Source organism: Rhipicephalus sanguineus, chromosome 6 (genome assembly GCF_013339695.2).
Source record: "Rhipicephalus sanguineus isolate Rsan-2018 chromosome 6, BIME_Rsan_1.4, whole genome shotgun sequence".
Classification (NCBI taxonomy): domain Eukaryota; kingdom Metazoa; phylum Arthropoda; class Arachnida; order Ixodida; family Ixodidae; genus Rhipicephalus; species Rhipicephalus sanguineus.
Window position 1 is genome coordinate 147,089,763 of NC_051181.1, and position 22,352 is coordinate 147,112,114.

The 22,352-nt window shown below is 42.5% G+C and overlaps 2 protein-coding genes across 9 annotated transcripts in view; one reads left to right on the forward strand and one right to left on the reverse strand.

Annotated features, from left to right (window-relative positions):
- Positions 1 to 12,335, forward strand: part of LOC119396720 (cleavage stimulation factor subunit 2) — a 46,707-nt gene extending 34,372 nt beyond the window's left edge. For 6 of the 8 annotated variants that reach the window (XM_049417201.1, XM_049417198.1, XM_049417199.1 and 3 more), the window contains exons 7-10: positions 1,573 to 1,651; positions 2,816 to 2,893; positions 7,674 to 8,011; positions 12,193 to 12,335. In XM_049417201.1, coding sequence (XP_049273158.1) covers positions 1,573 to 1,651; positions 2,816 to 2,893; positions 7,674 to 8,011; positions 12,193 to 12,297 — 600 coding nt within the window. In that variant the 3' untranslated portion in view covers positions 12,298 to 12,335. The remainder of the gene's footprint in view (positions 1 to 1,572; positions 1,652 to 2,815; positions 2,894 to 7,673; positions 8,012 to 12,192) is intronic. The other 2 variants (XM_049417197.1, XM_037664025.2) reach the window with 2 other exon arrangements.
- On the reverse strand, positions 12,182 to 22,292 carry LOC119396721 (putative ATPase N2B). Its single transcript, XM_037664027.2, has 11 exons — positions 21,785 to 22,292; positions 21,542 to 21,702; positions 21,418 to 21,481; positions 21,077 to 21,178; positions 20,178 to 20,408; positions 19,245 to 19,303; positions 19,086 to 19,168; positions 17,472 to 17,542; positions 15,022 to 15,122; positions 13,207 to 13,467; positions 12,182 to 12,418 (listed from the first exon to the last, which is right to left on the reverse strand). Exons 1-11 carry the CDS (start codon positions 21,906 to 21,908, stop codon positions 12,302 to 12,304), a joined length of 1,374 nt encoding a protein of 457 aa, XP_037519955.1. The 5' UTR covers positions 21,909 to 22,292; the 3' UTR covers positions 12,182 to 12,301.
- Positions 22,293 to 22,352: the final 60 nt, after the last annotated feature.

Genomic DNA, 22,352 nt, shown 5'->3' on the forward strand with positions numbered 1-22,352 from the left:
TTCAAGTCGGCAGTTCCTAATCTGCCCCATCGATATCAATGTATAAGAACATATGAAATTTTGGATGCTCAAGTCCGATTTTTCTGACTTTCTGCCCAAATTTCAGGTCTGAAACGGCATTAATTAAAGCCCCCACCTCTTCTGTGTCTATCATCTCATAGGTTAACCAGCACTTTCGTGAAGCGATCCGTTTGCGGCTGTTGCAGTGCCCGATAGGTAGCTTTGCCGTAATGCCATTGTGATGGGGTGAGACATATAGAAAATCTGAAGGGGCCACTGTCACGGCACAATGCTGCCGGTGTGGCAATGTCTTTACAGATAAGCAGTGGAAATGCATGGAGGGGTGATGGCGGTAGGCTGTAAATGTGCCAATACGGCGCTGGCAACCCTTCTGATAAGCATCTTGAGCTAACTGCTCAGTAGTGCATGTGGCCTAGCGCAGTGGTATGTGTATAACCTAAACGCGCCAAGCCATCGTTCATGCTGCCTCTTTGTGCGAGACCGCTAAGTGAGTCACACACACTAGTTGCCTTCACGAACGTAAGCAGCTCGCCATTGCCATGGCCATGCGCGGTAAGGAACGGAGTGGGCATCACGAACACTTTGATGACAAATGTATGCTTATGGTACAGCAAGTGCCCCGGCAGTGACGGCGTGAGTTGGTGGTGTGCTGCACAAAAATAGGAACGATCGGTTCAGGTGGCAGCAAATGCTGAGTGTCGGCGGAGATTCGGCAATGCGTGTGTGAATGATGTCGGCTATCTCACATGGAGCATTTGGAAATGCTCCAAATGCTCCATGTTTCCAAATGTTTCCAAATGCTCCATGTGAGATAGCCGGGCAATTCCAGCATGCCCAAATGTCAATTCTTCTGGAGATAGCCATAATTTATTCTGTGCTTTGCTGGTATCGGGGTCGCTCATCACGATACGTAAATTTGAAATTGGCAGTTGGCACGTAGTTAAATGGGGTTTACGGCAGGTACCGAATGTATTCACGAGAGCCTGGGTGCGCACCAAAATGCCTGAAAAGTTTACTGGGAGGCATTGAAGCTATTTCGGATGTGGCTGTAGCAATTTCACCTCTTGAGCAGAATAAAAAAGCATGAATTAATTTTTTCAGACGACCTCGCAATCCCTAGAGAGTCCGAAGAATCGGACGTTTACTGTATTTCTCTTCCGGAAGTTCGAATACCTCGAATAGTTGAATTCCAGTGCGAATGAAATAGAATAGCAAATACTATGAGAAAATTATTGGAACGTTGAACATTCGCACACCCCTACTTTTTTGATATCGAGATACTTGAAGTTACCAAGTAAACAAGTGTTTCTTTACTGTACCGATATTATCTTGTATCGTGCACTTTCCGTTTCGTCGTAGCAGTAGAATACTCATTGAAGTAAACCACAACCTACCAAATCTTGGATTTCCTTCATTATGTCCAATAACTTGTTATACTATCCATGTTCATTATATTTAGGTTTTGCTGTACTTTCACACCAAACTGCCACTGCTTTAGGTGCCTCTTTTTTAAACGGGTGTTTCCACTGCTTTTTTCTTGACTTTCTGCAGGGATTGGGCCCATTGGGAGGGCCAGCTGGGGGTCCGGGCTTTCCTGCCGACTCACCGTTTTCAGACTCGGGATTTGGTGGTACGTTCGTGTTGTGTACAGTAGAATTAGAGGGAAGCTGAAGCACTTAAAAAAAAAGAAAAAGGAAAGGAGACTTTAGAGTGGGTAACCACTGTTTGATCCCTGCTGAATTCCAAGATCAATGTAAGAGTTCTCAAAAGTGAACGCAAATAGCATTTCTTGGCAAAAAAACGGTGGCTTCAGCTGCAGGGCTTCTTGATATGCTGAGTGAACGCAGTGAACAAAACTATGTGTTCATTGAAAGAAACTATAATTCTATTGTGCATGTGCAAACTTCATTGCGTATACCTGGCTTCTTCAGCCTTGTCAACTTGTTTTGGTTCTTCCGGTCAAACTGCAAAATTCAGAGAGTTTGACTGAGGGGAGTTCGATAATGTATCTTTTATTTTATGCTAAATAGAGAGAGACAAACTGAGGAAAGCAGCGAGGTTAACTGGAAGATAAGCATCTGGTTTGCTACCCTACACTAGGGGAAAGAAAGAAAGAAGAGTGCACTACTAAAGTGGGCTTGCAAAACAAGAAATAGAGGAGGTGGGGAACGTGACAATCGTAGTCTCTATTAATACATTAAGAGAGACTACAACTGCCATCCAAAAAACTTCAGTAGTGCCTGACCGACTTCTGGTGCAACAACTGATTTGTTCAACATTTCCGGATAGTAAAGTAGAAACATTCAGATGAACGAAGGAAGCTTGAGAAGAAAGCTAAGGGCTGCATAACCCGTGATGAAACGAAAAACAATGTGTGTAATGTTGAGATATGGCTTGACAGCAGTGTGTAATACTATAGAGAGCAGACGAGGATAGTAGCCAATATTCTAGTGGTTGTGATTAAGAGAAGGAAACAGAGTTTAGCAAGCCACATAATGGGCAGGGCAGCCAACTGGTCATCCATTAGAGTTAAGGACTTGTTCTGAGTGAAGGGAAATGGAGCCTAAGATAACAGGTAAATAGGTAAATAGGTGGTGCAATTAGATCAAATTTGCTGCTGTAGTATAGAGTCAACTGATTCAAGATTGGTGTTATTGGAGAATATTCGAAAGGCATTGCATTTTTCCAGCCTGTTATTCTGGAAAAGACGTTTCAGGGCCCTTTTAACATAATTTTTGCATCTTAATCGTGTGTATTCTTGTATCTGATCTATCATATGCTGTTTTGTTTTTAGCACCAGCGAGAGCGTCATTGCTTGGAGAGCGACCGTCGGTGCCTGACCAAATCAGAAGCAATCCATTTGATCCTCGTGGTGGGTATATTTATGCTGCTTGCATGTAGTGCTAGAATTTAATACTTCTGTGCAGGTATTGTCACCGTGCTGTCTCTATCGGGAGTATATACAGACAACTACGCAGATAACCAGACTTGTTAGCATTCAAAGGCTTCTGTGGCACTCATGGTGTCTCGAATTTCTAGTCTAGAAGGAGGCTTTGCTAGTTTTGCAAAATCTTCTTGAAATACTGATAGTGCAACTTTAGTTCCATCTCGGTTCCTGGCTTTAGCTTCAGTCATAACTCCCTGGGTAGACAGCGCACTCTTGGCAAAGGCTGTGCGTACCGCAAGGGTACAAAGTAGAGCTGTGCGAATATCAAAATTTTGGGTGCAAAACGAATTCGAATATTAAAGTTTGAGTGCGAATTGAATCGACTACTTTTCGAATATTTTTCTAATACATCGAAACGAAATTATAGAAAAATAGTTGCAGAGGATCCCTAAGCATATTATGAAATAGAAACATGAAAGCGTTTCTTTTGGCTATGTTGGTGAAGTGCTGGAGGGGTGCTGCTAATTGGTGTTCCCTAGTTGCCTCATAAAGAATGAGGCAATGCAGAAGCAGAATTGTGTTTATTTACGTGATTTGGTATAAGCAATCTGGTGTTGCCAACACTTTAAACGTGAAAGGGAAAGACGCTATTTCCTCAAGCTCTCGGCCTCCTTCAACTCCTCTGGAGGCCCAATTGATGTGACGGACAAGGGCAAGCTCCCTTCGAGTCACGAGTTCCTCACCTGCTGGGCGGCTTTCACCCTCCTACTCTGCAGCCGTCTCTGTATACAGGAGATTTGTATGGCAGAGTAAACTCTCCTCTGAAAAATAGTGTCGGTACCTTCACAAAAAAAAGATTTGTAGACAACCTGATCACTGAATTGAAATTGCATAAAGAAATTGTTGCAATTATTACAGCGGATAGCTGTGCTGGTAGTGTGCAAGTAACAATGGTAGCTAGCCAAGAAATGCCTACTTGAAACAAATTGAATTTGGTTGGACCGCTGTTAGCGAAAATTTTGCTAGTGACTTTTTTTTACTGTAATTTGTAACCTTATGTCTGGTAATGCCGAAATTGAACCGTAAATGCTCTAACGTATCGTATAATTAATGCTAGCATCGCTAATCGTGATCAATTTAGCGTCACTTCAAAATGCCCACCTAAAATGGTAAACTACCGCCCCACAGCGGGGGTGCACCTAAGACCACGTGCGCTCAATAAGGTGATGCTGACAGCGGAGTTTTCAAATCAGGGCCCCATGCGTGGTAGAGAACAAAATGGTTTGGGTGTTTCGGTGTGAGTTAAGCCTGTTAAGAGCATGGCCTTTCAGAATAAACGAAAGCATTGCTGGTGTAAGCAGCCAAAACCGCCTAGAGAGCAGCCCGACAACGGAGTGAGAGGGGCGAGGAACAATAGCCCTAGTCGGGTCGTGCTACCGGTAGTGCGCACACCGCAAATCTTCTGTGAAGTCGACAATACTCGCTTTTCTTGTGGACCGTCACATGGGGCCTTTGTCTACATCGTACTAGTGGCGATGTCACGAGGTGCTGCCAACTCAGAGCACTCACGCTTACTTTGAAAGCAAATTAAAATATCTGAAAAGTAACGTTCGCCACTAATAATCCGCCAGAAGTGCCCATGTATACAGGACAATCAAACAATGCAAACATCTCGAGGTATCGATTTTGGTGTCGGATGGGCCTTTTAACACCATTACAGTGTGTAGTGCTTACTTTGACCATTGACATGCTTAGGAATCTGGATGCAGTACCTTCACAAAAAAAGATGTGTAGACAACCTGATCACTGAATTGAAATTGCATAAAGAAATTGTTGCAGTTATTACAGCAGATAGCTGTGCTGGTAGTGTGCGAGTAACAATGGTAGCTAGCCAAGAAATGCCTACTTGAAACAAGTTGAATTTGGTTGGAAAATATCATGAATATTATTGTGGACATCGCACGCATCTTCATGCTTCGATTCAGAAAGTGGATGGAAGAGGCCTTTTCCTCCAGTAACCTTTCAGTCCGAAGCTTGCAGCTAGAGTATTCATTAAGGATAGGGTTGGTTTGATTGAATAATATGAAATGGAATGGTTGGATTACTATATATCAGGTATTATAAAGGAAAAGGAGCATTTTTGTCTGGACCCAACTTACTTGCACAATATTTTTAAGAATTGGAACTAGGCTTGTGCAAATTTCACTTTCTCAAAGTGGAAGCAACTTTGAATAGCAGCAGGATTTGAATATTAATAGGGTGCAAGTGAAACACATGACGTTTTAAGTAGAGCTGTGCGAATAGCAAAATTTGGGGTGCGAAGCGAATTTGAATGTTGAAGTGCGAGTGCGAATCAAATCGAATATTTTTCAAATATTTCTCGAATATTTCTAGAATGTTTCTCGAATAATTCGAAGTGAAATTGCAGAAAAAAAGTTGGAGAGGATTCCTAAGCATTTTCTTATGAGATAGCAACATGAAAGTGTTTCTTTTCGCTAGGTTGATGAAGCACTGGCGGGGTAGTGTTTCATAGTTGTCTTATCAAGAATGAGGCGATGTAGAGGCTGAATTGTATTTATGTATATGATTTGGTGCAACCAAAGTGTTGCCAACAGCACTTTACACGTGATAGGCAAAGATGTAATTTCCTCAGCCTGTCCTCCTCTTTCAACTTCTGTGGAAGCCCAACTGATGTGGCGGACAAGGGTCTGCTCCCTTCAAGTCCGGAGTTCCAAATCTGCCTTGTAGACATCGATATATAATAACATCTGAAATTTTGGATGCTAAAAAGCTTCGGCTTCCGATTTTTCGGACTTCCTGCCCAAATTTCATGTCCAAAACAGCATTAATTGAGCCCCCACCTCTGCCACATCTTTCATCTCCATGTTGGAACCAGCGTTAGTACATTTGCGATCGTAGCAGAGCTTGAAAGGCAGCTTTGCCGCAATACCGGGGTGTGATGAGGTGAAGCATATTGAAAATCTAGGGACCACTTCCAATCAGATGTTGACTGTGTCTTGGCAAAGTTCGACCGTAACGGAGCTTGAAAGGCAACTTTGTCGCAATACCGGGATGTGATGAGGTGAAGCTTATTGAAAATCTAGGGACCATTTCCAATCGGATGTTGACTGTGTCTTGGCAAAGTTCGACCGTAACAGAGCTTGAAAGGCAGCTTTGCCGCAATATCGGGGTGTGATGAGGAGAAGCATATTGAAAATTTAGGGACTACCAATTGGATGCTGACTGTCTTTGCAAAGTTCGACAGTAACGGAGCTTGAAAGGCAGCTTTGCCGCAATACGGTAGTGTAATGAGGTGAAGCATATTGAAAATCTGAAGGGGTCACTTTCAGTCGGACGTTGACTGTATTTGTTTTTAAGAAGTTCGAATAGTAAAATTCCAGTGCGAATCATATCGAACAGCAAACTCTATTCGAAAAATATTTGTAATTTCGAATATTCGCACACCCCTAGTTTTAAGATTTGCTATACCTACCTCATATAAGTCCATATTACACACTTTTAAACTAAATAAAAAATTATACTTGTGTCACACGGGCACTTTTGAAAGGCCATCCAGTCGATGGCCATCGAAACACCACAACTCTATCGACTCGATGGAGTTGTCGCACTTCTACACGGTACTTTTGAGTGGCCGTTGAGTGATTCAGGTGTTTCTTGTACTACAAATGGTGTGGTGCTGCGGATCTTTATTTTCATATTCATTTCAACGAAAGTTAAATAAATCCACTTAATATCACAAATATGCCGGTTGTTTTTGTTCAAACATTTGAATGAATTGGTTATTCATAGTTATGAATACATATTTAGTTTTTACGTCCTTGAGCAGCGGAACTGTGGCGAGTGAGACATGGCCAGACGGTGCAACGAAGACAAGCACGTTGCTGTTGTCGAGAGTATGTGCAGTTCACACATTTCAAGTGGCAAAGATAGTACTTTTTAAATAATTCATAATGCACACATATACTGCTTTTAAAGCATACTGGTTAAATTTTTCTTTTGTAATCGTGAGTACGAGCACACTGTAAACAAGAGGGCATGTTTGCACTGTTTCTGCTTCCGCCGCTCAATGGCCATCAAAGCTTTGATAGAGCTGTGGGGTGCTCCGTTTACTCGAGAGACTATTGACTCGATGGCCTTTAAAACCCCCTGTGTGGCAGATTGTGCTTGACCGTTGAGTCAGTAGACTATCAGTTGGAAGGCCTTCCAAATGCCCGTGTGACGTGGATATTAATCGAGGTGCAGGTAAAATGTACATTTAACCTTGAATTGTGGCTTCGCGGCAGTGGGGATTTTCTCTGGGTAGGTGGTTTCACGGCATAGCAGCCTCATGCTGCGGTGAAACACCTTTTCAGGGGGGCTACATGCTGTAAAATATAGATTTTACATAAAATAATTGGGCACCACCACCTTGTGCTGTTAAACGATAGTTTTCTTATTTTTTGTATGCCGTAATGTCAATTATTAAGGTTAGGAAACGTCGAATGCACCAACCGAACCGTTTTCATGTGTATGCATCTACTATAGCACTGTTATAAAGATACAATATGGCAACGCTACAGCCCAATATGGTAACACCGAAACCCATCCGTAAAATAGTCTAGTATATGTCTATTCATTCGTTTGGAATACTTGAAATTTTGGAAAACTTAAATTCGTGTCGAAACAAATTTCAAATCTGTAATATTCGTTCGAGTATTCACCCATGCCTAATTAAGGATCCTCTTTCTCTCTCTCTTCCGTGCAGTGATGGGACCTATGGGTGGGGGTCCCGGCAGGGGTGGACCCGACCCTCGCCTGGACCCTCGTGGTGACCGTGACCTGCGTACCATGCCCCCCATGGGTGATCGCGACATGCGCCAGCAGCCACCCCTCGAAGACCAAGACCTGCGCACAGACCCACGCTTCCGACCTGGAGCGCCATTTGATCCTCGTAGCCGGGGCCCCTTTAGTGCCCCCGGAGGCCCCAGAGACGACCCGCGCATGGCGGGCGCTGCAACAGGAGGACGGCCAGGGCCCCCTGCCCCGGCTGCGAACCCGGTCATTTCTGCGCAAGACCAGGAGAAAGCAGCCCTCATCATGCAGGTGAGTGAGCTTGGCCACGAGTAGCCGCTTCAGGTGCTGCATATACTATCCTTGTGAAATGAAATGCACATTGATTTAGGCCTAGCTGATATGCTCATTTCAGTTTCTGCTGTTTGCAGTTTGTTTTACATTGGCGTAGTTTTGGCTCTTACGTTTAAGCTCGAGTTAATGCCACCTTTAGCAATCGGATGTGTAGCAGCGTGGCGTTGCACTATCGAGTAATTAATTGTGCTTTTTGGGTGCTTCACTTCCCTGCTGCATTTTACGGTGTGAGTACAGTACAACTTGAAATTGCATGATCCTAGGGAAAGCACATAGTATGCCACCTGCAGCAAGTCCACAAGTTATATGTTTCTCATCTCACCCAAGAAAAAAAGCGAACTTACTTGAACTGCTTCTGCTATCTGTTGGCTTCGTAGGTTTGTAACTAATGAAAGAAATCAAGCCTATAGGTTCTCCTTACTATTTGCACTTGCCACAATCGGCACCAATAAAAATAACTATGTAGTATGATACATGCTGTATACTCCATAATGCCCTGCTGATTAAGCGGGTAATGTGCACCGGTTAGGTTGCCGGAAAAAATGTTGTAAGTTGCATGCAGCAACACTAGTATGCAGTTGAGTAGCGAGTTCCTTTCTTTGTTTTTGACACTCCTCGAATTTCTCACTCGCCATCTTCCGAGAACAGTGTGCTCAGAATAGCCGACATCCCTATGGCTAGCTTTTATTGCTCAACGGTTTCCGATATCTTTGTTTCCAAGCAGTTTTGTGCAGGTTTCCTTCGAGGTAGTGAAACGTTCCTGTGCAGGGAAGGGTTGTGACGCAGCTACATATGGCCACAGAGCATGCCCCATCACTTCTACCGCTAAAGAAACATTTTCCAGATGAGTACCTTGCAAAGTTTGTGCTACATTCGCGTAGCAGTTTTAATATAAGCTATTGTTAGCAAGAGGGGAGACGACCAGAAATTTAACCCTTTCAGATGCCACCTATGAAGAACTGTCTGTAGATGCGTCAAATCAATGCGTTATTTCAAGGCACTCGATATTCTATTGCAACAAAAATGTCATAATGCGCTAATTTATGTTTGTTATAGTAATTATTCGCAATTAAATTGTAATTAAATATCTATTTATTCTGAAGCTATTCATGCCTTGTTTTTGCATAAATCTCAGGCTAGAAATATAGTGCGAATTTGTTTTCGGTTATGTTAATTTTGAGCAAAGAAAAATTATACTACTTTAGACGTGGCTCGCGGGAAGCGGCACGTCGAATGAGTCGACTCGTCGATAGTAGGCTTGTGCGAATAGTAAATTTTAGGTTCGAAGCGAATTCGAAGCGAATAGTGATTTTGGTCGAATAATTTCGAATCGAATTCAAATAGTATATATCACACATTATAAAGAAAAATGAGCATATTTGTCATGACCCAACCAACCTGCACAACGTTTTTTTTTTAATTGTAACAAGGCATGTGCAAATGTCATTCTTTTTGGTTCAAAGGAAGTGGAAGCAACTTTTAATAGTAGCAGGATTTGGCTTTCAGCAGAATGCAAGTGATAACCTGTAAAAATATGTTACATTTTAAAGTTTACTATACTTGGAGCATATAAGCTGGTAGAACAAGTTTTTAAACTTAAAAAAATGATGAATCGATGTGAGGGTAATATGTTCATTTAACCTTGAAGCGGGGCTTCGCGGCAGTGCGGGTTTTCCCTGGAAAGGTGTATTCACGGTATAGCACCCCTCCACTGCAGTGAAACCACCTTTACAGGAAATTACAAGCGGACAGTGCGGACTTTTTTTTAGAAAGGTGTATTCACGGTATAGCACCCCTGCACTGCAGTGAAACCACCTTCACAGGGGGGGTTACAAGCGGATTAATATACACCTATTCGTTCCTTTCGAATACTTCGAAATTTTCAATAATTTAAATTCGAATCGAAGCGAATTCGAATACTGTATTATTCGTTCGAATATTCGAAGTGCTCGAATATTCGCACAAGCCTAGTCGATAGGGTAGTGCCGTCAGCAAAGTAATCGTGTGCAACAGCACACTGCAAAATGAAGTTAAATTAAGACAAATTTATTATCCAGGAGGTTCAATTCATCCAAAGCTCGATGTATCTAGCTCTTTCTTAGCCACTAGTTGATACAGCTAACAAAAACAAGTGGTGTACGCAATTGTGTACATAGTGTGTCGAAGGGTTAAATTCTGTTCTAAAAGCCGCCAGACAAAATTGCTGTTCTCCGAGCACAACCTGGCCACCTACATAGCCTTATCGAATCAAAAGCTCATCTCAGGCCCTAACAGATCAAATAAAAAAATGTATTGCTAATGATGTGTATGTGGTAATTAATGTTGACCTAAATATAATTGCGTACAGTCTCCAAAAATGGTTCAAATGTTAAAGGCTTGGCAACCATACTTGCCACCAGTGAATATTGCATTGCCACATGAAGTTCCCGTTTTGACTGCCCAAGACGGCTCTAACAGTCAGCAGTTTTTCTTCATGCGACGTAAGATCATTTAATGAGCATTTATAGCACTACAGATTGCAAGCGTGGCAATTTTTTCCATACATGCGCTAGCTTCGTTACCGGTGCATCCCATAATTCTTGCCCATAGAGAACATCATTCAATCCCTAGGGTGTTGCAAGTACTAAATGCCAATATTGTAGCATGCTGTTTACTCGCTGAAGTGGTTAAGTGTCTCTGGCTTTTATGCTGCCAATAATGAGACAAGGAACTTCATTTCCAGCCACAGCCGCTACATATGAGGGGTTAAGTGCAAAAGCACTTACCTACGTACTTGTTAAGGAACACAAGGTTGTCGGAATTAATCTGGAGGTCACCATAATGCAAAATTAAAATATCTACTATGGCAACCTTCATAACCAACTGCAATTTTGTGATACTAAATCCCACATTTAACCCAGTGTCCTACATATAGGACGCTTCTTTGATGCACTCCAACATCGCTATTTCTTTAGCTGATGACTAGCCACCTACACCACATCAAGCAGGTCTCGTTCTCAACGTGTGCAAGCTTAGACATTGCTTGCTTTTCATGCTGCCACGTGCCGACCACTTTCTCTGGGTAAACGCGTGCTTTGTGTGAAATACGTCATGGAGAGGAAGAAGTGCAATGTCGGTGTGCACGTGAAATGTTTCAAGGCTTACCACACCCGCACATAGCACCCCTAATGCCCAATGTCCTTTATGTATAGGACGGCTTGAAAAACAATGTTGCGTTTACCTGACAGTAAATAAAAAACTTGTGCTTTCTTTTGAGGGTAGAAGTACACTTTCTGTGAAAAAAAATATTTATTTCGTCATTTTCTCTAAGTTTGGGCATATATGGGTTAATATAACATAATTTAGTGTGCTGCTAAACATCTAGCCCAAGCCACTGCATCACTGCTTGGCAAATAATCCAGTGCTACCATGCATTTATACAATGTGTCGCTAACATGTCATTGCAAGTCACTAAGAGGCTTTCATTAGTGTCTTGTATCGTGAAGATTGTTTAATCACAGTGTGCAAAATGTAATTGCCCATGAAGTCAATAAACAAGGCACCAACAAAACGGTATTACATTTCATCACATTCCATTACACATCAATTTCTTTACAAAGTATTGCGACTGCCACAGCCCCAAAACATTACGTATAGTATCTAAGTCTGTCCTATGTTTTCTTTAAAATCTCTCCGTTACTGTCATCACACCAAACACACTGCTAACAAAAGAACTGCTTCATTCGTTTAAAAACCTCCATTTTCCTTTGTCGTTAGGCGTAACAATTGTTACACTGTTTCCCTCAATAGATTGATAAGGCCTGTGTTTTGTTTGAAACCTCGGCATTACTTCAGCATTACAAATCGCTCTGCTGACAAAATAACGCCTCCATGTTCTGGAAAACCTCACTTTCCAATCTTGATTAAGCATAGCATCTGTTGTCCTCATCAAAATAAGGGCTGCATGTTTTTGGTTTAAGCAAAAAAATAAGGTTTCACCACTATAGATGTACAGGCAATTAGAGTTTGCCATATCAGGGGCTCGCATTGTATCTACAAGATACGAACTGGCTCCTGTGGTGTTTGGTTGAGGCACTAAATGCAGTGAAACAGCGGTTTGCCGTATGAGACTTGGTGATGGCTTTCCTCTCTGTGTACAGGTGCTGCAGCTTTCGGACCAGCAGATCGCGTTGCTGCCTCCGGACCAGCGACAGAGCATCATGGTGCTCAAAGAACAGATTGCCCGCAGCACCCAGCAGCAGTGAGGCCCTAATAAACATCCTTGCTCGCCTGCGCCCAGTAATTTTCACTCTGCATCTCGTTGAGCCGCGACACTGTCCGTTCGAAGGCAAACATTTCCTCTTCGCCGCTGAAGATGCTCACGTCCTGCAGCACGAGTGAACATACACAATCAGTTGTTTAGTACCACTTGCTCTTGAGGTACGTAGACTCTCGGTAAACAGAAATCTGTTAAAATGGAATTGCTGCTTAAATGGAACAACTTCCTCTAATATGATTGGTTTCGTACTTGAATTCTGCGCTTCTGTTCATCTCCTAGTAAATGAAACTTCTGTCAAACAGAAAATATTTTCCTGGTCCCTCCAGGCTCCGTTTAACGAGAGTCTGCTGTATATTATATCTTATTTATTAAGACATATCCACAGCACCTACTAGTACAGAAGTGTACTGCTTGTATGGGTAACTTAAGTGTTGTCAGTCTGTACATGACGGCAATTTACAAAAGTTATTGCTACAATAACTCATTGCTAGACACACTGCAATTGTTGCATTCATCAAAAGAATGACCTTGTGCTTGAGGCTACATTTATGCTATAAAGTTTATTGTTAGTTAGCATTATATGACATCTTCCAAAAAAAAAAGTTCAGATAGTGATAAATTGAAAGGCTTCCTAACTGTCAGACAAAGGCACATACAACAGAAGTAAGAGCAGTTGTGGCACAAAGCTTCAGTGTATATGTGAAGGAAACCCCTGTTTAACAGACTTAGAGCAAGTTTATTCTGCTAATGTGGTGATGCCAGAAACAAATGTTTTCTTTTAGCATCATTTGTACTTACAGGTGGGCCTTCCTGAAAGGTTTCAGTAATGCAAGCGTGAGTGGCTGCTTCCAAAGTTCCCAACAAATGTAAAAAGGCACGAAAGAAGTCGCCCTACCTTGTCGCTAATTTGTAAGTCGTCCATGAGCGAGCGGTTCTCGTCGGTCAGGCTGCCGTCGCTTTTGACCGCCTGGAAGAGCTTGTCTGCCGGAGCGTCGGCCGACAGGACTAGTCGGACTCTGTTGTCGTACAGGGTGTCCACCAGGGTGATGAACCGGCGTGCCTGGGTCTTCTCACGTAGGGTCATCACGGGCACATCTCGAACCAGTATCGTGTGAAATATCTGGCTGAGTGCCAGATAATCAACGGCACCAACTGCCTGCATGAGTAAAGAGCAGTACATGAGACCAGCACTTGCACCACTTAATAAAGCTACAGCACAGGCAAAATGAAGTGCGAGACTTGTTTAAACATGTCTTGAATGCAACTCAATGCTAACGTAGTTGTGAAGGTGCTTTGTTGTATTTGATCAAGATTTCTTTGTTATATCTCAATACCTTCAGGCCTTGAATTGGCATTACATGAGGGTTGGGTGGACATACATACAGAAAAGCAATAATTACAACTAGAGCTGTGCGAACAGCAAAATTTTGGGTGCGAAGCGAATTCGAATATTGAAGTGTGAGTGCGAATCAAATATTTTTCGAATATTTCTAGAATGTTTTTCGAATACTTCGAAGCGAAATTGCAGAAAAGAAAGAGAGGATTCCTAAGCATCTTCTTATGAGATAGTAACATGAAAGTGTTTCTTTTCGCTAGGTTGATGAAGCACTGGTGATGTGGCGAACAAAGGTGCGCTCCCTTGAAATTCGGAGCTCCAAATCTGCCTCGTAGACGTCGATATATAAGAACATCTGAAATTTTGGATGCTAAAAAGCTTCGGCTTCCGATTTTTAGGACTTCCTGCCCAAATTTCAGGTCCAAAACAGCATTGATTGAGCCCCCACCTCTGCCACGTCTTTCATCTCCATATTGGAACCAGCGTTTTCTTGAGTTAGTACATCTGCAACCGTAGCAGAGCTTGAAAGGCAGCTTTGCCTCAATACCGAGGCGTGATGAGGTGAAGCATATTGAAAAATCTAGGGGACCACTTCCAATCGGACGTGTCTTGGCAAAGTTCGGCCGTAACGGAGCTTGAAAGGCAGCTTTGCCGCAATACGAGTGTAATGAGGTGAAGCATATTAAAAATCTGAAGGGGTCACTTTCAGTCGGACGTTGACTGTATTTGTTTTTGGGAAGTTCGAATAGTTTGAATATTAAAATTCCTGTGCGAATCGAATTGAATAGCAAACACTATTCGAAAAATATTTGAAATTTCGAATATTCGCACACCCCTAATTACAACCCAAGATGCAGAACAAATCCTGATTGGTGACGGCTGCCTTGAAGGTAATCATATCTTGGGCGCACCTAGTTGAGTGGTAATGTGAATGGCTGTGCAATCTTACGGTGTGGCAAAAATCTTTTACGCATTTAACATTGATGACACGGCCTACACATCACAGCGGCGTCGTGCATGCTATGCAATGATGACTGAGGTGGCCAAACTACTGTACTATGTTAGGTAATCATATGACATCCGAACATTGCAGATATCGCTTGTCCGACAGAACTGGGCACACTGCTTTGTTGAGTTGTCAATGTCTTCAATCTTCTTTGTGGTGTCACCAGAGGTGAAAAATGGGACATTGTTCTGCGAGGGTAATAAGTTGGGCTAGTTGCAGTTGGGCTAGACGTGAATCTGTCGAGGTTCACATTTGCTCACGCAAGAACAGCTGCACATGGACCTTTACTTGTATTGGTTAGTTGAAAGTTAGTAAACTGTGTCTGTTTTTTGCAAATGTAAATCTTGACAATGTTCGTTCCTACTCACCCGATCGCACAACTCCGAGAATGAAGCATCCAGAATGCGGCCACATGTCTTGCGGAACTCAACGTTGCGTCCCTTGATGGTGAGGACACGTGGTCGAACGACTGCGACATAGAGAGACGCCTTTTTGCTACTACATACACACTTCCCGTCACCTGCCAAGTGTGTTTCGATGTGGTGCAGCAAAACTTTTTTTTTTTCTTTACTGGCCATTAAAAGGAGGCTCTGGCTTGACCTTTATCTAGAAGCATTACAACACAGAATTTCTCTTCAACGGCAGAGCTGTTTATTCCAGCCATTGGTTGTAATCCGTCCCCAGATAATTATGCGCTATGTTCATCCTCTTCCTGTTTGTCCTCTTCGTCATCTTCGTTCAAAGAACATGTGCACCGATTTATCCGGCGCACAATTCTGATAACTCTGATAGGTGAGAGAAAGAAAAAAGAGAGAACAAGAAAGAGAAAGAGAGAAATTCTTGGCGAAAAAAATTTGACGAGGCAGGATTCGAACCCACACACCCACGATTTGAAGGCGAGCGTGGTAACCACTCTGCTCTCCAGGCACGCTAGCAGAGCATAGCATAGCCTTGTACAGTATAGTATAGCAAAGGGGTGGGGAAAAAGAAGTGAGGATGAGAGGTGTGAGCAGGAGCGAAAGAAGAAGTGGAGAGAGTAAAGCATATCATAGAAAGAAAGAGAAAAAGAAATGGAATAAAGACAGAGAAAATCGAAGAAAGAGACAAAGAAAGGGAAGAAAGATTAAGAAATAAATAAAGAAGGAAAGAATTAGCAAGAAAAAAGACAAAAAAATAAATAAAAAACAGAGAAAGAGAAAAACAGAAACAAGGAAGGCTGCCAATTCCACTCTTCCTTCAGGCTTGGCACCACTAATGCAAAGCTGTCTTAATTTTTTTTATTACAATGCATCAGTTTATAGGATTTAAAATGAACCACTGACACATAGTAACTGAAGCAACTTGACTTCTGATTGATGCCGCAAACATCTTTAAACACGAATACTTGAAAACTGCGAAACTTAAAGAACTTCAATGATTAAGTTTACAGCTTTATAATTTAGCAAAAGAAGATATGTATCTGTCTTGTGCTGAGTATGTTTCTAGTTTATAGGTGTATGCTAATTAAAGAAGAAAGACAATCCAAAGGGTGCAAGCAGTCTTGGATGATAACTAGTTACCAATAGCATGTTACTGATAGCCAGTCATTTTTTTCAGTCTAGCTTTAACTTGTTACTTTTTCATTTGAGTCTGAGTGTTACCCCCTCCTCGTGATCAATGTAGGGTCTCTCATGAGCGAGGGGAGGCTGGAACAGTAATAGCTCCAACTATAAGTTATGCCCTGTTCACACTGGCAAACTTAGCGTCATTTTCAGCGAGTGCACTTACGCCCCAAGAATGTCACTCAGGCGGGGCACTGCTACACGAGACAGGGAAGAGTACTTTGAAAATGATGGTAATGGCAATGGGTAATTAAGTAGCACAATGGATATATGTTGTTTCACGCAATGTTTCTTAAGTAATAATGAATGCATTACAGCTATAAGCAGTCCCTACATAAACTTTAGGTACGAACGTGGCAGATGTGGGCATTGCATGGTGTGTGTTTGGCATGGCCCTGGCAGCCGTGGGTGTAAACAGCCCGAGAGCGAGAATAGCGAAGTAATTTTTTGTGCTACAGCATGTTTTGATGCATAACAATATTCCTAATAGCGAAAACGATATATTACAAAATACTATGAACTCAGCTTCTAATAATAACTTGTTTACTTTCGAGCCACTACTAACGAGGCTAGACACTCCGTTGCAGCAAAGTGAGTTTGGCCAACGCCTCCTCTAGAAAGATGCCTGCTGCATAAGCCAAATACCTCCTGCTCTTCCCTTTCCCTCCTTCCTCGTTTTTAATGGAGGCGGTAGCTGGTGATCTTTGCGGTGGCCGCTTGCAACACATTTGCGCGTGCGCACATTACCACCCCCGACGTCACACCAAGCCAGCCCCATTGAAAACAATAGGGTAGTACGTGGCGCCATCTCTTGACAAGCGACCACAACTCAAGGCAGGACGGCTACAATGGGATAGCCAGCGACGCTGCAGGCATCTTATTAGAGGAAGCGTTGGTTTGGTGAACGCCCTCGCTGGCAAGTGCACTTTGCAGCAATTGGCACTAAGCGTTCCCATGTGATAGCGTGCAAATGACACTACCGGTAAAGTGCACTTCCTCAAAGTGCACTTAAGTTGGCCTGTGTTACAAGGGTATGGACCTTGTCGCAACTTGTAAATGCAATCATAACAAGACTACCTGTTCTAGGTAACTCTAAATGTAATGCTGTTACCTTTTGATGGTAACATGTCCATGAGTACTTGCAGGGTACATATTAGGTAATCATACATGCACTGCGCTTCTATCCCTGACTTCTGATGCAATACATGACCACTCACTGTCGTTCTCTTGGCTGGCCAAGACCTTGAACAGCCTGTCCAACTCCTTGTCTGCATCGCACTCGGATTTCCTGCAAATACAAATGGGTGGTGAAAACGCTGTAACTGAACGTCTATGACTAGACCAAAGCACCACCTCAACTTATGACAAAGTGCAGTCTCACTTTACACAGCAAGGTTTTAGCTGAACCATTCAAGTATTAAGCGAAGCTTTCGTACCTTGCGAATTGGTGTTGTAGGTGTGACCGCAAAAAGAAAAAAGAAAAGATGTCCGCAAGTGTGAAGAAATGGGGAGGTACACAAATAAGGCCCTCGAAGGTGTGCCAGTCACATGCGTATCTCTACGTGCAGTTTTCCAATAATTGATGCTCTCTCGATCGTGGGCGATCAGCCGTTTTCTGATCTTTTATCAAGCTGACTTGTCATTTCACGTTGCCACATTTCATTGTTGCCTGGATATGAACGCGTGACCGTCGTTGTTGCCTTTAGCAACTGAAGTGTTGTGCTGCTAAGTACATGCATGACAGTCCAATTGCCGGCATGGAGGAAGGAAACAGTTAGGAGGGAGCATTGCACAATGCTATAGAAAGAAAGTAAGAATAGTAGTAGTATGTAAGGCACGCACATGCTAATCTTTGCTTGCCCCCATTGTCCCGACAGGGCGACGGCTCCTGAATTTCTTTTGCACGCAATTAAACGCAATTTATATCAAATGATTCATTCAGTTTACATAGGCTGATAAGAGAAATTCTGTGACACGTTTAGTTGAGCTTGTTACTGAACAGCAGTGCCTCTTTTTTATTGATTACATTTGTTTAAATGCTTATTTGTATTCAATCTTATTTGTATTCAATGTTTAATGTCCAATGGATTTTATGAATAAATAAAATTTAGCAATCAGGCCTTAGCGGCCAGGTGGCATGTTTTCAATATCTAAGTAGGTGCTGGACTTCAGCTTCCACTTGTGCAATGCTTATTTTAACCTAGCACATACTTTTTATAGGAAATTGCTAATTGCACAGGGTTGTCCACTGTTAGGGGAAGCACAAGTAACCCCACAAAAGTACTATAGCTATGATAGCAGCTTTATTTCACCATAAAATCTTGTGGAACAGTGTTTTGTAAAATGCGATACCATAACAGTATGATGGCTCAAATTAAACATGTAGTTTCTAGTGACCAATACTGAAGGTCTTTTGTGGTCTCTTCTTTCCGCGACCACTTTAAAGGTACTAATGTTAAAAAAGAAAACGGGGAAAAAAATGTTTTCTGGTGTTAGAAAAACAGATAACAAAGCGAGCAGACATCCACACCTGCTAATACAGCAATGTTTTGTTTGAAATGGGGTGCAGCTTCGTATGCAGGTCTATGAGAAACACATGCACTTGTGGCATTTGTGTCGTGTCTAGACAGTCTCTCTCTGGTTTCGCACTAAAAGCTTAAGATGATGAAAGTACTATTTTAATGCCTTGCTTACACCTTAAGTATGTGTGGGATATGCTCCACTTGCTTCACCCATATATTTTTAGTGTGCTTGCACGTCTAACTTGCCAGCATTGTAGAACCTGAATGTGATTAAATTGACAAAATGACTGTGAGTTGACTTATACTTACACAAAATAGAAGCTTGTCTTGGTGGCACCTTTCTGGATCCTGTAGTCAACACCAGAGTCGAGAGCCACTGGTAAGCAGTTTTTCTGCAGAGAATGTAATGAAAAAAAAAAGACACTTCTGTCTAATAACGGAATCATGAAGAGTCCTGCATTTGTATACCTTCAAGACGTCAATGAAAGGCACGAAGTTGCTGCGCTGCAAGCCGTTCTTGTACAGATCTGCACAGAGAATAAAGGATGAACCGGCGGGGCATCAGAACAGTGTAATGGCAAGGTCTGCGGTAATTTTGCATGATTGCTGCCCGCTAACCCTATGTCAAGTTACTGTGCAAATCGTTGACGCCAGTGAAACTCAATCACTTATCACAGGAACGGATTGAATGCATGGTTGCCAATAGTGCGCAGGGCCAGTGCCAAATGAGCTACCGCTACATACGAACATGATAGCAAGCTTATAAATTTCAGAGCTATGTATGCTGCGATATATCTCAAAATTTGAAAGAACACTAAAGGGTTAGGGACCTACTTGTTTCAGGTAGATTTATAAATTTCACTTCCAAAAACTGGAAAATGTCAGTTAATTACAGCATGTGCAGAGAGTTCGAATGCCACTAAAGGTGGTAAGAAAAACAGAAAAGATGGTTGGCGATGCCAGCATAAAGCTTTTGCGTTGGCTGCCTAATATTATGAATTCTGACAGCATCTGCATGAAAATTCTCAACAATGAGAAAGGAATCATGGACTTCTAAAGAACCCAAAGGCTCAAATCTAGTGAGGTTAAAGCACTTTCTCCATTCATAAATGGGCCTGTTGCACTAAAGTACTTCAACATCTGTTACTTAACCTTGATGTACTGGCAATGCAGTTCTTGTGAGTGTTTAAGGAAAGCAAATTTCTGCCTTTAATTTCAGTGCTTTCCTACCAAATAAATGAAAAGAGAACCTTCAAAATATAACCCCTCAAACGGTACTTTATAATGTATTAGTGTTTGTTAGTGTTTCTTCACACCCGAGATACCGAAAATTTTCATTCAGCCCAACAAAGTGCAGCTGGTCAGAATTGCAGTTCCTGGTACACAAAGGCCCACACATACCATCAGGTTTGCGGTTTGACGTGGCTACTACCACAGCACCCAGGTTGAACAGGTGGCTGAATAGGCGCTTGAGGATCATTGCGTCACCGATGTCAGTCACTTGGAACTCGTCCAAGCACAACAGCCAAGCTCGGGCACAGATTGCTTCCGCAACAGGCGGAATTGGGTCATACTGAGGTGACTTGCGACCTCGGCCGGACTGGGCCGACTCTTGCTTCCAGCTGTGGATGCCTGCCAAGGAGAGATAAGGGGCTCAAACAGCGAGCTGATGAAGCAGCCATTAAAAGAAAGATATCTCTCCGAGAGAAGTGCTTTTCACGGTTCTCTGATAAGGATCCGTGACAGGCTCGTTGTTTTATGATTATAAAGTGCACCTTACAAAAAGGGAGACGCGCACCGTTTGACGTTCTTTCTCGGCCAAGGATGCAGTGGTGTATTTACTGCACTATCTGCATCCTTATCGACCGAGAACAAGTGAAGGTAGTCTTTATGAACAATGAGTCCTTTACAAAAGCATTAAATGCATAGTAGCATGTATACATACTTCTGCAAATTCAAAATGCCCAGTTGAACATTGTAAATGGATAGGTGGGCAAGTTGGTTTGAGTTCATAATTATGGTAAGGCAGCGCTAGACAACAAATACACAAGGAACAAAAAGAAAGACAAGACGTGTGTTGCCTTGTCTTCTTCTCGTTCCTTGTGTATTCGTTCTCGAGTTCTGCCTTACCATAATTATGAACTTCATGAAATTTTTATTCCCCTACAACGTCCCTCATAATCATATCATGGTTCTGGGACATTAAACCTTAACAATTATTATTATTATTATAGTTAATTTGTTGTCATTCAGAGTAATTGTGGAGACATACAGCTATATGCAAAAGAGAACGAACGTACGGTTGTGAACATCCAGCATGAATGAATGGAAGTGGACTCGTTGCTTGCTCTCCACTGTTGTGGACTCGTAGAACATGTCCATCAACATTGTCTTGCCTCGACCTTGAGCGGACGATAAGAAATGCGGAATTATAGTTAATTCACAGAGACAAAATTACATTTACATAAAGAAAATGGCCTCACATGTATTTACAAAATAAAGTTATTTGCATCGTGCTAGGCATATGTGTGATTGACACGCATATGCCCACACTTACTACGAAACCTGATTGGATGTAGCACTACAAATTGTATGACAATTGTAAATCTTTGGTAGCATTTAAGAATGCAATAAAACTTACCCACAGCGCCATATATATACAATCCCTGTGGCTTGTCGGCTGGCTTTTTTGCCTTGAATAACCACTGTAAAAATAGTTTTCACTTGCATGTTTAAACTGCCTGGAGTTAATAGCATTACTTTACCTTTTCAAACATGCCTGGGATGTGCGGCGTATAACCTGCAACTTTGTTCTGAAGTTCCTTCAGCAGCTGGGCGATCTTCAGCTGATTTTCATCGGGAAGTAGCTCTCCTTGACCGAGTAGCCGGTAATAGATGGACAGCACATCGTCGCTAGCGGTATCATCTGTACGTATCGAAATGCAGAGTTTATGTATGACGCATCGCGCTTAATACATTTGAGTTGCAGTGTTTATTCAGTTTCTCACCTCTCACGTTCGTGACCAGCCGCACCGGCTCAAAGCAATGCTTACCACCGCGCCAAGCTCGAGCGATATGTCGAAAGTGGAAGGCTTTGCAGGCCGAGAGCGATCCGGCTGTAATTGCTATCATATTGCCGTTTTGTGACTATTACGTACGATATTATACAAGATCAACCAGTTATAGCTGCATGTCAGCTTCCGTCAGAACATGAACGTACAGTTTCAACGACGCACGCGGCACACAAGTCCATTTCAAACGCATGTGCGCAGCTCGAGGTAACGACAGCGGCCACAGTGACCTTTCATTCAATACCGCTTTGAACGAACTGTACAACACAGTGTGGTTCCACTCGACGGTGTCCGGCAACAAAACCGATGCATCTACGCTCAAATTTTATCATGAGGGCGATTCTGAAAAGTCGCGATTAATTTGGCAGGTAAATATTTGCCTACATCTTGCGCAAAACCACTGCTTACACGTTTACGTGCACGGCAGCAGCCGACACGCAGAGTCAGTCAGATCGCTGGTTGACACTATCCCAGCCGTAGTTTCACTGTTAATTTTTATCGCAAA